Here is a 13219-nt window from a genome sequence, read left to right as displayed (position 1 = left end):
GTGTACCAGATTTGGAATGAAAGGATTTGAGTTCAAATCTCAGCTCCGCCACTTGTTATCTCTGTGACCTTGGGCAGAACACTTTATTGTTTTTACCCTTAGTTTCCTCAGCTTCAAAATGAGAAGGTTTTCTATCTCTAGATCTCTGATACTATATGTGTATACATAATCTCATAGATATATTGATATAATTATAAAGTATCTGTATGGAGTGTGTGCTATATGTACCTCATTGCTGCTAGTCCAAGTAATATATACAATATATACAATGTAACTGTACTTTGCTTTTATATACTTTTTGAATGCAATTTTCTATTCATCCATTTATTTCCTAAATAGAAGATCAATATTTAGTAACCATGTTTGTGTAAATTAAGTACTATATTTGGGGAACAAAAAACGATAATTGCAATATTCATTGGTACGTTGTAGTGGGTGTGGCTGTCCTAGAAACAGCATTTACATACGAGAAAATATTCTGACACTTGTTAATATTTCAGATACAGGCCATATGTATACTTTTGGAGATGGTCGACATGGAAAATTAGGACTTGGACAGGAAAATTTTACTAATCAATTTGTACCCACGTTGTGCTCTAATTTTTTGAAATTTATAGTCCGTCTGGTAAGGATATAACATTTCCTTGTTTGGATTTTCATATTATATTTTGCCTGCTAGAAATTCATGGAAAATATCTCATTTTTAAGATGAAACAATCTTGAACTTTTATATTAATTACATTTTCAGGTTTTCTAAAAGCCATTTTTTTCAGTCATCTCTGCCCTGAAAAATTATCTCCTCCAATTTCCTTCTATAGCTTTTCTTCTGCTTCCTTCTTTATTTGTCTTTATGCCAGTCTTTTATTTCAAGTCTGATATTAATGAGATTCTTAAATAATATAAGGTAGTAATTCCTGAAAATAAGTCCTCATCATAGTCATTCAACTAGTGTTTATTAAGTACCTATTCTGTACAAGGCACTGTGCATGGTGCTGGGAAAATTTATTGTTTTGGAAGTATCTTATAGGAAAAATTATAGCAGGTATTTTTCACTCTTCCAACTTCTGTTTATCTAATGAGGTTCATAATAATAATAATCTGATGATATAATAAGGATTCTTTTATACTTTAAGGTTTACAAATCACTTCCCTCATAATGTCCTATGAGATAGTTGAAGTATTATTATCTCTATTTTATAGATCAGGAAACTGAGGATGATAGGTGTTAAGTGGATTGCCCAAGGCTACACAGCTAGTAAAGCCTAAGAGCTAGGACTCAAGCCTGGGTCTTTAGAGACCTTTACGCACTACACTTATGTAGTGTCTTATGTAGTCTTACTATTTTAATAGACTCAGTGGCACTCCAAAACACTGTGTTCACCTATTTAGACCAAATAGAAACAGGGCCACTAATCCATACATGAGGTTACCTGTGGACCACACGTTGAGTTAGCTTTGAGTTGGGGGTGGGTGGGAGGGAAGCTGTTTGACATCTCTGGTGCAGAGCACTTAAAACTTCTAAAAAATCTGTGTTGCCAGGAACATTCTCTCTCCTTCTCTCTCTCTCTCTCTCTCTCACACACGTGCGCGCTCGCGCGTGCACACACACACACACACACACACACCCCCCAGTAGTAATCAGTCCAAAGAATAAGGTCTTAATATGAAATTTTTGCTAAGGACGAAACCTAATTGCCAAGAGATGGTTATTTCTTCCTGTCATTTTTTCCCTCGATTTGTCTTCTGCCAGTATTTAAGAAATTAGTTTTCCATATTTTCTTAGTTGAAATTACTGAAACTATTTTAAAATTACTTTTTTTTCCTTATTTCTTAAGTAGTATTTGCCAAGTAGTTTGCCATTTTTGTTTTCCATGCTATATTTATACTAGTCAAAATAAAATAATGGGGTTAGTGCTGTCCTCTGCTTTAAATTACAGTGATTAAAGTATTTTTTGACAAGAGAGACTCTCATTAAGTGACATTTTAACTGAAAGCTACTTTAAAATTCATTTCCATTTGAAGATGGCATAAGTTAATTTAATCTGTATTTTTGCTCCAGGTTGCTTGTGGTGGATGCCACATGTTAGTTTTTGCTACCCCAAGGCTCAACAAATCCGAAGAAATTACGGAAGAAAAAGTAAACGATAGTGGCTTGACTGTAGTTTCTTCTCTTGGTGATGATCCGCCTTCAGGAAATACCTTGCAGAGAACATTATCTGCAAGGTCACGGAGAAGAGAAAGGGTAGCTATTGTGCCTTCTGTTTCTACTGGCTACTTAGTAATGTAAAGAAAACTTACGAAAAATACTTTTAAAAGATCATTAAAATACTGTCAGAGCTCTCAATTTAAACTTGTTAGCTTAGAATGTTTGTTATTTATGTTGTCAAAATTAGTTTTTAAAATCTTAAATATTTAGTTTGCTTGTGAGATAGAAAAGGCAGCATATTCTCAATGATCTTTGGGGAAACTTTTACTAGTGACATAATTATGATGTAAAAAGTATATTTATGAAAGCCAGCTTGTTACCCTGAGAGCCAAGCAATCACTTTCAGAAATAATATTCAACATAGGACTATAAATTTTGTGGTTCTCTTACTTTTAATCATACTTTTCATGTGATTTCTTTTGGTTATGTTTCATAAGCAACATAATATTTTATGTGATGTACATTTTGGGAGAAGAAAGCTTACTTTGCCAATGCAGGCAGCTAGATAGCACAGTGGACAGAGTGCTGGACTTGGAGTCAGGAAGATCTGAGTTCTAATCTCATAGACATTTACTAGCCATGTGATCCTGGGCCAGTCATTTCACTCTGCCTCAGTTTTCTCAACTGTAAAATGAGACCAATAGCTTCACCTGTCTCTCAGGGTAGTTGTAAGGATCCAATGAAATACTCCACATAAAGTGCTTAAGTACAGTGCCTCACTCTAAGAATGTTTGTCCCTTTCCCTTCCTTTCCCTTTCCAGAACAAGTCAGCTCTGACTCTGCAACTTGTACATTTCCAGAGTTGTCTGAGGCCCTGAAAGATTCAGTGACTAGTCCAACATTACAAAGCCAGGATCCAGTCACCCAGGACTGGAACACAGGTGTTCCTGACTTGAGGCCAGTTCCCTATCTACTATACCGCACTGCCTCTTATGATATTAACTCAAATTATAAACAACAAAAGAACTATGGAATTTTTTGTGAGTTAGGGGGATCTCTTAAATTGCTCACCTAAGTCACAACACTAATGATCCTCTAGTCATGTCAGAAGGCATTTTTTAAATGCCTGCTATGTGCCAGGCTTTCTGCTAAGTAAGTGCTTAGGATTCAAAGAATGGTAAAAACAGGCCCACCCTTCAAGGAGCTCACATTTTTTTTTTGAGATCAATCAATCAAGAAACATTTATTAAGCACTTGCTATGTGCCAAGCAAGGTGCTAAACACTGGGGATATAAAAAAAGGCAAAAGTCTCAAGTGCTTATAATCTAATGGGGGAGACAATATGTAAACTAATATATACAAACAAGCTACATACAGGATAAATGGGAAATAATTAACAGAGGGGAGGCACTGGAATTAAGAGGGGTTGGGAAAGCTCATAAAGCCATTGGGGTATTAGAATATTATCAGTTAGTTTTCCTTAGATCTAATTTGCATCCCAGCTTTAGGCTCATTTCCTTTTGTTTTCTGGATAGAAAAGGATAGCTAGGCAACATAATCTTTAGGCTGACAACCTAAATTCATGAAAAGAATGTATTACCCAAACATTTCCTCTTCTCTCTATTCTTTTCCTCTCTAGTCCTAACCCCCTCTCTTTACTTTCTTCACCTCCCTCTCTTCTTCTTCCCTTTCCAGTCTGCCCCTCCTTAACTCTCTTCTCTTTTAACTTTTACTTCCTTTAATCTTTTCTCAAAGGTTTTGCCATCCAACCCTTCAGTCATCTTTTCAGTTCTTAATTCTTTTTTTAAAAGTTAATTAATTTTTTTTAAATTTACAACACTCAGTTCCACAAGTTTTTGAGTTCCAAATTTTCCCCTTCCCTTCCCCTCCCCCCAGATGGCATGTGATCTGATACAGGTTCTACATATACCTTTACATTAAACTTATTTTCCAAATAATCAAGTTGTAAAGAAGAATTGTAACCAATGAAATGAACTATGAGAAAGATGAAACAAAACCAAGAATCAAATCAAATAAAATAAAATAAAAGAGAGAGCAAATAGTCTGCTTCACTCTACATTCAGACTCCATAATTCTTTCTCTGGATGTGGACAGCCTTTTCCATCATGAGTCCTTTGGAGCTGTTCTTAGAACCTTGCATTGTTGGGCAGAAGCCAAGTCTGTCAAAGTTAGTCATCACAGAAGCAGTGTGTCTGTGATTGTGTGCAATGTTCTCCTGGTTCTGCTCCTTTCAGCATGAGCTCATATAAGTTTCTCAGGTTATTGTGAAGTCCATATCATCCCCATTTGTTATAGCACAGTAGTATTCCATTACATTCATATACCACAACTTGTTCAGCCATTCCCCAATTGATGGGCATCCCCTTGATTTCCAATTCTTTGCCACCACAAAAAGAGCTGCTGTAAATATTTTTGTACATACGGGTCCCCTTCCCCTTTGTATGATCTCTTTGGGATATAGCCCTAGAAGTGGTATTGCTGGTTCAAAGAGTAAGCACATTTTTTATAGGCCTTTGGGCATAGTTCCAAATTGCTCTCCAGAATGGTTGGATTAGTTCACAACTCCACCAACAATGCAGTAGTGTTCCAAGTTTCCCACATCTTCTCTAGCATTTATCCTTTTCTTGCTTTGATATGTTAGCCAATCTGACAGGAGAGATGTGGTAACTAAGAGTTGTTTTGATTTGCACTTCTCTAATCAATAGAGATTTAGAGCATTTTTTCATATAACTATAGATATATTTCATTTCTTACTCTGAAAACTACCTGTTCATATTCTTTGACCATTGATCAGTTGGGGAATGGCTTGTGTTCTTACAAATTTGATTCAGTTCCCTGTATATTTTAGAGATAAGGCCTTTTTCAGAGGGAGCTCACATTCTAATGGGGAAGACAACATTCATGTATATAGAAATACATCCAGGGCAAATTGGAGATTATCTTAGAGGGAACAAACAGTAAGAACTGCAAAAGATTCTTTTGGCCCCATTTTAGTTCCCTGATTGGAAGGAAGTTCTTAAGTCAGTAAACTATTCTTATGTGCTAGGCACTGTGCTAAGCCCTGAGAATACAAACACATCAGAAAAAAAAGCAACCCTAACCCTAAACATTTTAAGATGGGGGAAGATAACACATAGAAAGGAGCTGAAAAGTGTTTGGGTGGGGGTAGAATAATTAAAGGATATGGTAGAGAATGTGTGGAGTGCAGCCTAGAGAGGAATGATGCTCTAAATGCTCTTTGGTAAAGGTGATATTTGGTTTTCCTCCCAAGAAAAAAAAAGTAGTGTGGAAAATTGGAAATAACTTTTTTGCAGAAGTAAAAACCTACATTTGGCCACTTATCAAAGTCTCCCATTTTGAAATTTAAATCTATTAAGATTGAAAAGAACAGCTCAAGAAATTTTTTACATTCTCAGGGACCGTTGAAATGTGAACATTATGGAATAGTGACAGCTTTTTTCTTACATATGTTTAGCAAATACAATAAATTAATATTAAATAAGTCAGTGCCTGATCAGTCTCATTAACAGTCTCATTTTCATTTTTATTTCAAAGGAAAATTCACCAGAACAGCATGGTCGAATGATAAGAACTCTCCCCCCACTGGAAGTTCCTTTTAAACCACCAGTGCATGCCTCCAGTACAGTCTCTCTCAAGTTCCCAGGAAACAGTTGTCCCGATGCAAATACAAGTAATGAAAATGACACCCTACAATTAGCTGAAGAAGGTAATATTTAGTGTTATGCCTTCTCATAAAAAAATTGTTGTTTTCCCTTAAAACTCTTCACATTATGTTTTGATTTGCTAAATGATTGAATTGTTCATTTCCTAACCCATCATAGACTCAACAACCAGAAGAGCCACCAGGAGCCACAATAGTACCAGTTACCTTGGATGTATGGTCTTAAGATGTTATCCTCCATCCTTAATTACCATAGACCTACTGTAAATAATTTAATTTGTAGACTTGTAAAAGTCTATGCATGCATATCTCACACTGGGGCCTGGATATTAGGTAAGGAACCAGCAGTGGGAGAGTCAAGAAGACACTTGATGGACCAGACAGCTATTGATGGTTAGAGCAGGCAAGAAGACTAGTCCAGAGACCATCTGGGGTGAGAACCAGGAACCCAGCGAGGAAATGGTGCAGCAGATGTAGGGCATCAGCTCTGAGATCTTGTCACTGAGCCTTCTTGCCGTCTGAAGGTTGGAGCTTCTAATATAGGCTCATTGAAGTATAAATCAGACCGCAAGTGGTTTATCCTTCAGTTGGAGAATAATGATGATAATGATGATGATGATTAACATTTATGTAGCACCTATACGTACCTCCTAGCTACCTAATAATGTATAATTGGGAACATCTGGCTTGAGTAAAAGGTATAGTGGGAAACAGCAGGTTCTGGTAGGCAAACCGTGTAACTTTATGGCAGGGAATTCCCAGTGTAAAAACTCCTTCCATTGATGCACATTGACAGCTACTCTAGCTTTTCATTTTAGAGATTTGCCTGGGGACCTAGGGATTTACCCATGATCAAAGGGCTATTAAACGTTAAGGATCGGACTTAAACTAGTCTTCCTGGGTTCATTCTAAGGCCAACCCTTAGTATACTTCTCAGTATTTATTTATATTATAAATATAATAAAGAGTAAAAGAAGCTTATGGCTTTCAAGGAAGGTGTTTACTCTGTCTCTCCTGTCTTCAATTCTGTATAGATATTGGAACATATGAGGTTCTCTGTAACTTTATTGCTTCTTTGATAATTTTAAAACACAAATCTGACCGTATTACCCCCATGTTCAAGAAGTTCCAGTGGTTCCCAGTTGTTTCTGTGATAAGATACAAATTCTTCCACAGACAATTCTTGCTTTATGTAAGCAAACCATTCCTCAGACCTTTATACTAAGCAGTTTTTACATAATGTGAATTTGCTCTTACCCACCTACTTCACTTAATCTTTATAACAAAGGGCATACACAAAATAATACCCTTTACAGGTCATAAACTGAAATTTACATTACTGAAATGCAGACATATTGCTGTACCATGAAATAAACAAAATTGTGAAATGAAAGATAAAGTTAATGATAAAATAGGCTTAGTATTATACAGTAAAATTAGCATAGTAGTTATGTTGCCCCTTCCCCATCCACTGCATCTGGTCTTTATCACTGGTCATTGACTGTGCAACTTTTTTCTAAAGCTATCAAAAAATGTTTGGACAGTGGCTCTCTTTTATTCCTGGTATATCTGATGAGATGGCAAGCAATATCATCCCCAAATATTCTTCAAACTTTTAAAAATCTGGAAGTATTTGGATCCATCTTTACAATACGAGAAAAAAATTCACTCAAATGATGAAATGCATCTACCCATTGTTTCATTGTGAACCTTTTTTGTTCACCCGTGGGTTCCAAAGCTTCCCCTTTCTTTTTCTGCAATATTTGCAGCTAGCAGCTCAACCATGGGCACACTTTTTTTCCCAAACTCTCTTCATGTATGTTGCTGTTACATCTTCCCATGCCTTAGCAATATTTGGAATTGCATGGTAAAATATTATAGGTCTTTCAGAAATCTCTTAATGTCAAATCCTTATCTGCATCCAAAGCTGCAATTTCCTGGGCAAATAGAGTGTGTAAATAATACACCTTGAAATTCCCTATCACTCCCTGATCCATAGGTTGTAATAATGTGGTAGTGTTAGGAGGAATGTAGACCACTTTTATATTTTCATTAAAATCATCCAGATGGGAAAGATGACTTGGGGCGTTATTGAAATAAGTAGAATCTTGAAGGGAATGCCTATTATTACAAAATTTTACAATTTTAGCAGTGTAGCTGTACATAAACCGTTGTTCTGAGACATAAGGGTTATCTGTGCCTTAGGGTTAGTGAAATAATGCACAAGTAGTGTTGCCTTGTGAATTCCTTTCTGTGCTCTGGAATATTCTCAGTTGTGCCCAAGAACCGATTTTAATTTGCAAGTGCCGGATGCATTCCTTTCAAGCAGAAGAGTAACTGTTTTTCAAAGCTTAATGCTCTGACATAGTTTTTACCTCCACCAAGATGTAGATTCAAAATGGCATTCTTTGACAAAGCAAGCTGGTTTCGTCTGCATTAAAGATTTGCTCTGGCAAGTAGGAACCGTTATTATTTTTTACAGGAACTCTGGGAACTTCTTTGCTGCTTTAATATCTATCCTAGCAGCCTCTCCTGACACTTGCACATTATGCAATCCTACATCATTTGCAAATCATGCAAACCAGCTAGTGCTTGCTATAAATACCTGTGTTCGTTCCAGATACTTTACCTTTAAATCTTCAAAGAGGCTTCCAGCCTTGGCTTGAATTGTCTTCAAGCTTAAAGGAATAGTCTGAGCTTATTCTTCTATCCACAAAATTAATAGTTGATCCATCTCTAGACTAGTACCTTCTCTTTGTTTTGACAGATAAGTTGACTTCATGCAAATGTTGCCTTTTGTGTGCTCCTTTATCCAGGCACCATCTTTTACTACAGTGTTTACATTCAAAATGGCAAGACTAAGTTCATGTGCTATCAATGACAATTGTTGTCTTCCTTCATGTTTTCTAATTATTTTCGTTTTCAAGTCTATTGGCTTATGCTTACAAGATGATTCACTCTTCCCCTTGACCACATTTGCAGGTGAAAATATAAGGATCACTGTTAAACATAGGGAGAAGCACAGTAACATTCACTGTCTGCAGTCATGTGGGAAATGACCTAGAGATGCTTTTCTGCTTCCCACCACCATTTATGATTTCTGAATCTTACAATGTCTTATTGTATAGCATCTGCTTTATGTAAGAAATTTTTGTAAAGTTTTTTGGAATGTGAATTTCTTTCAGAATTCTTTATGTAAAATTGAATTTGTGTGATGTGAATTTATGTAAAGTGAGAACTGTCTGTATTTGGCATAATTTTCCTACATGTACTCATATTCCCACCAAATTGAGCTACTTGTACCCTGGAAGTGCTGTTTTATCTCCCATCAATCTCCAGGCCCCTTTGCATCATCTAAAGACCTTGCCTGTGAATTGACTGAAAAAATTAAATAGCTTCTTCTCCCATTCTGTTCATCTGAAAACGCTTTGACATAATTTCCTACTCTTTTCTCCTTTCTCCCTGTTTTTGACAGAGATATCCCTTCTGGCCTAAGCCCTCTACGTGCACACTTGATATTCCATCTCCTCTGTCTTATCCACCATATTGCATCCTCAGTCATGCCCCACCCTCCATCTTCAACTTTTTCCATATCAGCTGGTTCCTTCCCCATGTCCTTCAAACAGGGCCAAGTCTCCTCCATCCTTAAAAATCCTTCTCTAGACGACTCTCTTCTCATACTGTCAACTTATATTGCTCCTCCCATCCTTAGCAAAATTCTTTGAAAAGTTTTCAAAGCTGGCTTTTACTTCATTTCCTCACACTCCTTAGCTCTTTGAAATCTGATTTTCAGACTCATCAGTCAGCTGAAACTGTTGTCTCTAAAGTTACCAGTGTTCTCTTAATCACCTCATAAAATAGTCTTTTCTCAGTCCAAACTCCCTGCAGCATTTGGTGCTCTTCCCTACCCTCTCCTCCTGGATATTCCTTCTTTTTAGACTTTTCATAATATTTTCTCCTTGTTCCCCTCTTGTTTAACCATTCCTGCTTGGTCTCTTTTGTTGACTCATCTTCCGTAGCACATCCCCTGACTTTGGATGTTCCTGAGGCTTTGTCCTAGATTCTCTTCTCTTCCCTTTATGTGTTCTTAGTGACTTCATCTACTCTCCTGAGTAAATATCATGTCTATTGCCAAAGATTGAAACGTTCTCCTTCCTCAGCTTTGCCTCTCAGAGGCACTCAGTGGAGTGAAAGAATCGTATATAAAAGATGTTGTGAAGATGAAAATTACAGAATTTGGTAACGGATGAAATCTGTGGGGTGAAGCTGCTTTCCGAGATCCCTGGCGATGTCCTCATAGCCTTTTTTCAGTCCTCATCCTCTGCTTCTGTCGTATTTGATGCTGTATACACGCTTTTTGCTTCTCTCTCGACAGACCCCACCTACCCACCCTTACCTTGTAACAAAGATTTTTTTAAAAAGGTAATCGAAACTCAAACAATGCCACATCTGACAGCATATCATTATTCCACATCCACAGTGCTGCACTTCTGAGAGAAGTGGATATTCTCAAGCTTTCTCTCAGACCAAACTTGGTCATAATAATAAGAATCTAGTTTGGTGATTTTGTTCTTTTCATATATTGTCACAGTCATATTTATTGTTTTCTGCATTTGAGTTGCTTCACACATCAACAGTCTACATGAGTTTTCCCACATTTCTCTGAATTTTTCATATTGGTCTTTTTTATGGTGAAGTAATATTCTATTGCATTTATATACAACAATGAATTTAACAATTCCCTAGTCAATGGAGACTCTTTTTTCCCCCTTCTTTGTTGCACAAAAGTGCTTTAATGTATATGGGTTTTTTTTTTTTTGAGGAATACGCCTGTAAGTGGAGATCTCTAAGGCAAAGGGTATACACATTTTAATCAGTTTTTTAAAGTATAATTGCAAATTATTTTCCAAAATAGTTGAACCAAGTCACAGACCCACCAGTAGTATCTTAATGAAACTTTCTTCTTGTAGCCCTTCCAACATTTTAATCTTTAGTCAGCTTTATCACCTTGTTGATATGATGAAACCACAAAGTTGTGATGATTTGGATTTCTCCTATTTGATGTATGGAAAAATCTTCTATGTGATCATCAGTAGTTTACAGTTCTTTTGAGAACCCTTCATTCCTGTCCTTTGACTACTTGTCTATTGGAAATGGCTTTCGGTCTTGTATATATTGTGTTAATCTCCTCTATATATCTTGGATTTCAGATGCTTATTAGAGATATTTGTTAAAAAGACTTTTTCCTCAGGTGACAGTTTCCCTTCTTATCCTAGCTGTTTCTATTTTCTTCTTGCAAAAGCTCTTCACTTTAATGTAATTGAAAGTATCAAAGGTTAACATTTTGTTTGGGGTTCTCACTCACTAGAAGAGTGTTGATGTGGAGACTCTGGGTAGCTGCTGGAGCCCTCAGGCTTTGAAGAGAACCCAGATGTTGGTGCTTCTCTGGTAACTATGTATTATGATTTGGTCTGTTTATATTGTCTCTTTTTGTAATTTCTGTTTGTATTTGCTCTGAAGTTCAGGGTGCTGGCTTTTCCTCCCAAACTAAGTGAATGATATATGTATGTAAGATACTCTATCTTTTGTGTATCGCTTGTATTCTTTGTTTGGTTAGAAGTGGTGAAAAAGCACTTCTTTTTGAAAATATTGTTTTTTTTTTTAATTTTTTTATTCTGAATTTAACAAACATCAAATATACTGAGCATATCTACACATGTTGTAGAATAGAAGATTTCAAGTGGAACTGTAATTTTTCTATCATGTAGAGCCTGCTTTCCTCTTCCATTTTTCTCTAATTTTTTGCCTTTGATTCTTGTGGCTTCAGCTGTAGTTATTACCTGGAGTCTGATTTTTCTTTTGGAACTTTTTAGATTTGAATGGTATGTTGAAGGTAACTGCTCTGACTTCATGACAATTATATAGGTTCTTCCTTCTGGTCTCTTTTGATTCTGCTCCTTATTTTTAATAATCTCACCTTTTTCTTCCATAATTCCTCCTCTTTCTTCTGACCATGAGGGCTTTCCCCTAAATTTAGATCCACCACAGCTCTTCTCTTGCCTCTCTGATCTCTTTCTGCACAAACTGCTTTAGTTATCTTGGTCACTCCCATATCAGTCACTACTTCCTTGATAGTCTTAAAAATACTATATAGATAACCCCCAAGATATTTCCCTATATCTGCCCTTTTCCCTGAGACCCAGCCACATATTTCTAACTGCCTGCTGAATATTTCTATGTTAGTGTCTTGCCAACAAAACCTAAAGATTCACTGTTATAGGATCTTCTTATATATATAAAGATGTATATTTTCTTATAATACTTTAACTGCAACTGTTCCCTTTCAGAAATGCAAATGAATTGGTATTACTTGCATGAAAACTGATATTTATACATACCTATTTAAATAATTGAGTCTACACACACACACACACACACACATATATATATATATATATATATATATATATATATATATATAAACAAGCTTTTTTCATCCTCCCCTAAAGAATGTTTTGTTAGCTTTCATGTATAGAATCCTAAGGGGAAATGTCAGAAGCCCCTTCCTCATGGGGTCTTTGATCCTCATTGGAGAGCATCACCCACACCCATCCTTCTGGCAATGGGAAATTAAGAGGCATCTCTCTATAGGAAGGCTGGTGTCCCTAGTAATTGTTTACTATCCTGTGCAAATATATAGATTTATGTTCTTCTCATTTCAGTTTGTTTTCACTCCTAAGACTAATTTAGAAAGTCTCAGTTTCCCTAATTAAAACTTCATAAGTAAGTGCTCACTTGCCCAAATAGGCCTGTAGGGATCCTGGGATCATAAGTAAGATGATGCTCTACAGCCACTTTCTTTGTAGACTTCAAGTAGATTAAAGTGGTGGCTGGAGGTAGGGAAGAAATATTCTAATCCTTTGCTTCTCATCTTCCTCAACCAATTACAGCATGCCAAGATCCTGAAGTATAAATCTGGAAGGGTAAGATAGCAGATATCACCAGTCATTATCCTGGGAATCTCTCCCACCCCTACCCCAACCCCACCCCCTCAAAAAAGGGAGGGAGCGCCTATACAAAATAGAAAAAGCTAGGAAGCCAGCCCCCTTTGGGGCTGCCATGCTACCATTCTAATTTTGCATTCATTTTTGGAGGATGGCAATACTCATAACCCATTTGTAGCCCTTCTGATGCTTTGGTTGTCTATATAGAATATCTTTTAATAAATATCATTTGGACCTGTAAATCTTGTACATGAGTTTTCTAGCTCTGCTACTCAGTTAACACATAATCACCTTTTTGGATAGGCTTTTGCCATTTCATGTAGCAAGTAAAGTAGGTAGGAGAAACTAATCAAGTCTTTTCATTTT

General features: G+C 36.6%; 1 protein-coding gene across 1 annotated transcript in view; it reads left to right on the top strand.

Annotated features, from left to right (window-relative positions):
* RPGR (retinitis pigmentosa GTPase regulator) overlaps nt 1-13219 on the top strand; it is a 93555-nt gene that overhangs the window by 46700 nt on the left and 33636 nt on the right. Inside the window, exons 9-11 of the mRNA XM_036744550.1 lie at nt 501-625; nt 2060-2242; nt 5723-5894. Of these exons, the coding sequence (XP_036600445.1) occupies nt 501-625; nt 2060-2242; nt 5723-5894 (480 nt within the window). The remainder of the gene's footprint in view (nt 1-500; nt 626-2059; nt 2243-5722; nt 5895-13219) is intronic.

Source organism: Trichosurus vulpecula, chromosome 2 (assembly GCF_011100635.1).
Source record: "Trichosurus vulpecula isolate mTriVul1 chromosome 2, mTriVul1.pri, whole genome shotgun sequence".
NCBI lineage: Eukaryota > Metazoa > Chordata > Mammalia > Diprotodontia > Phalangeridae > Trichosurus > Trichosurus vulpecula.
This window is presented reverse-complemented; position numbering and strand designations above follow the sequence as displayed.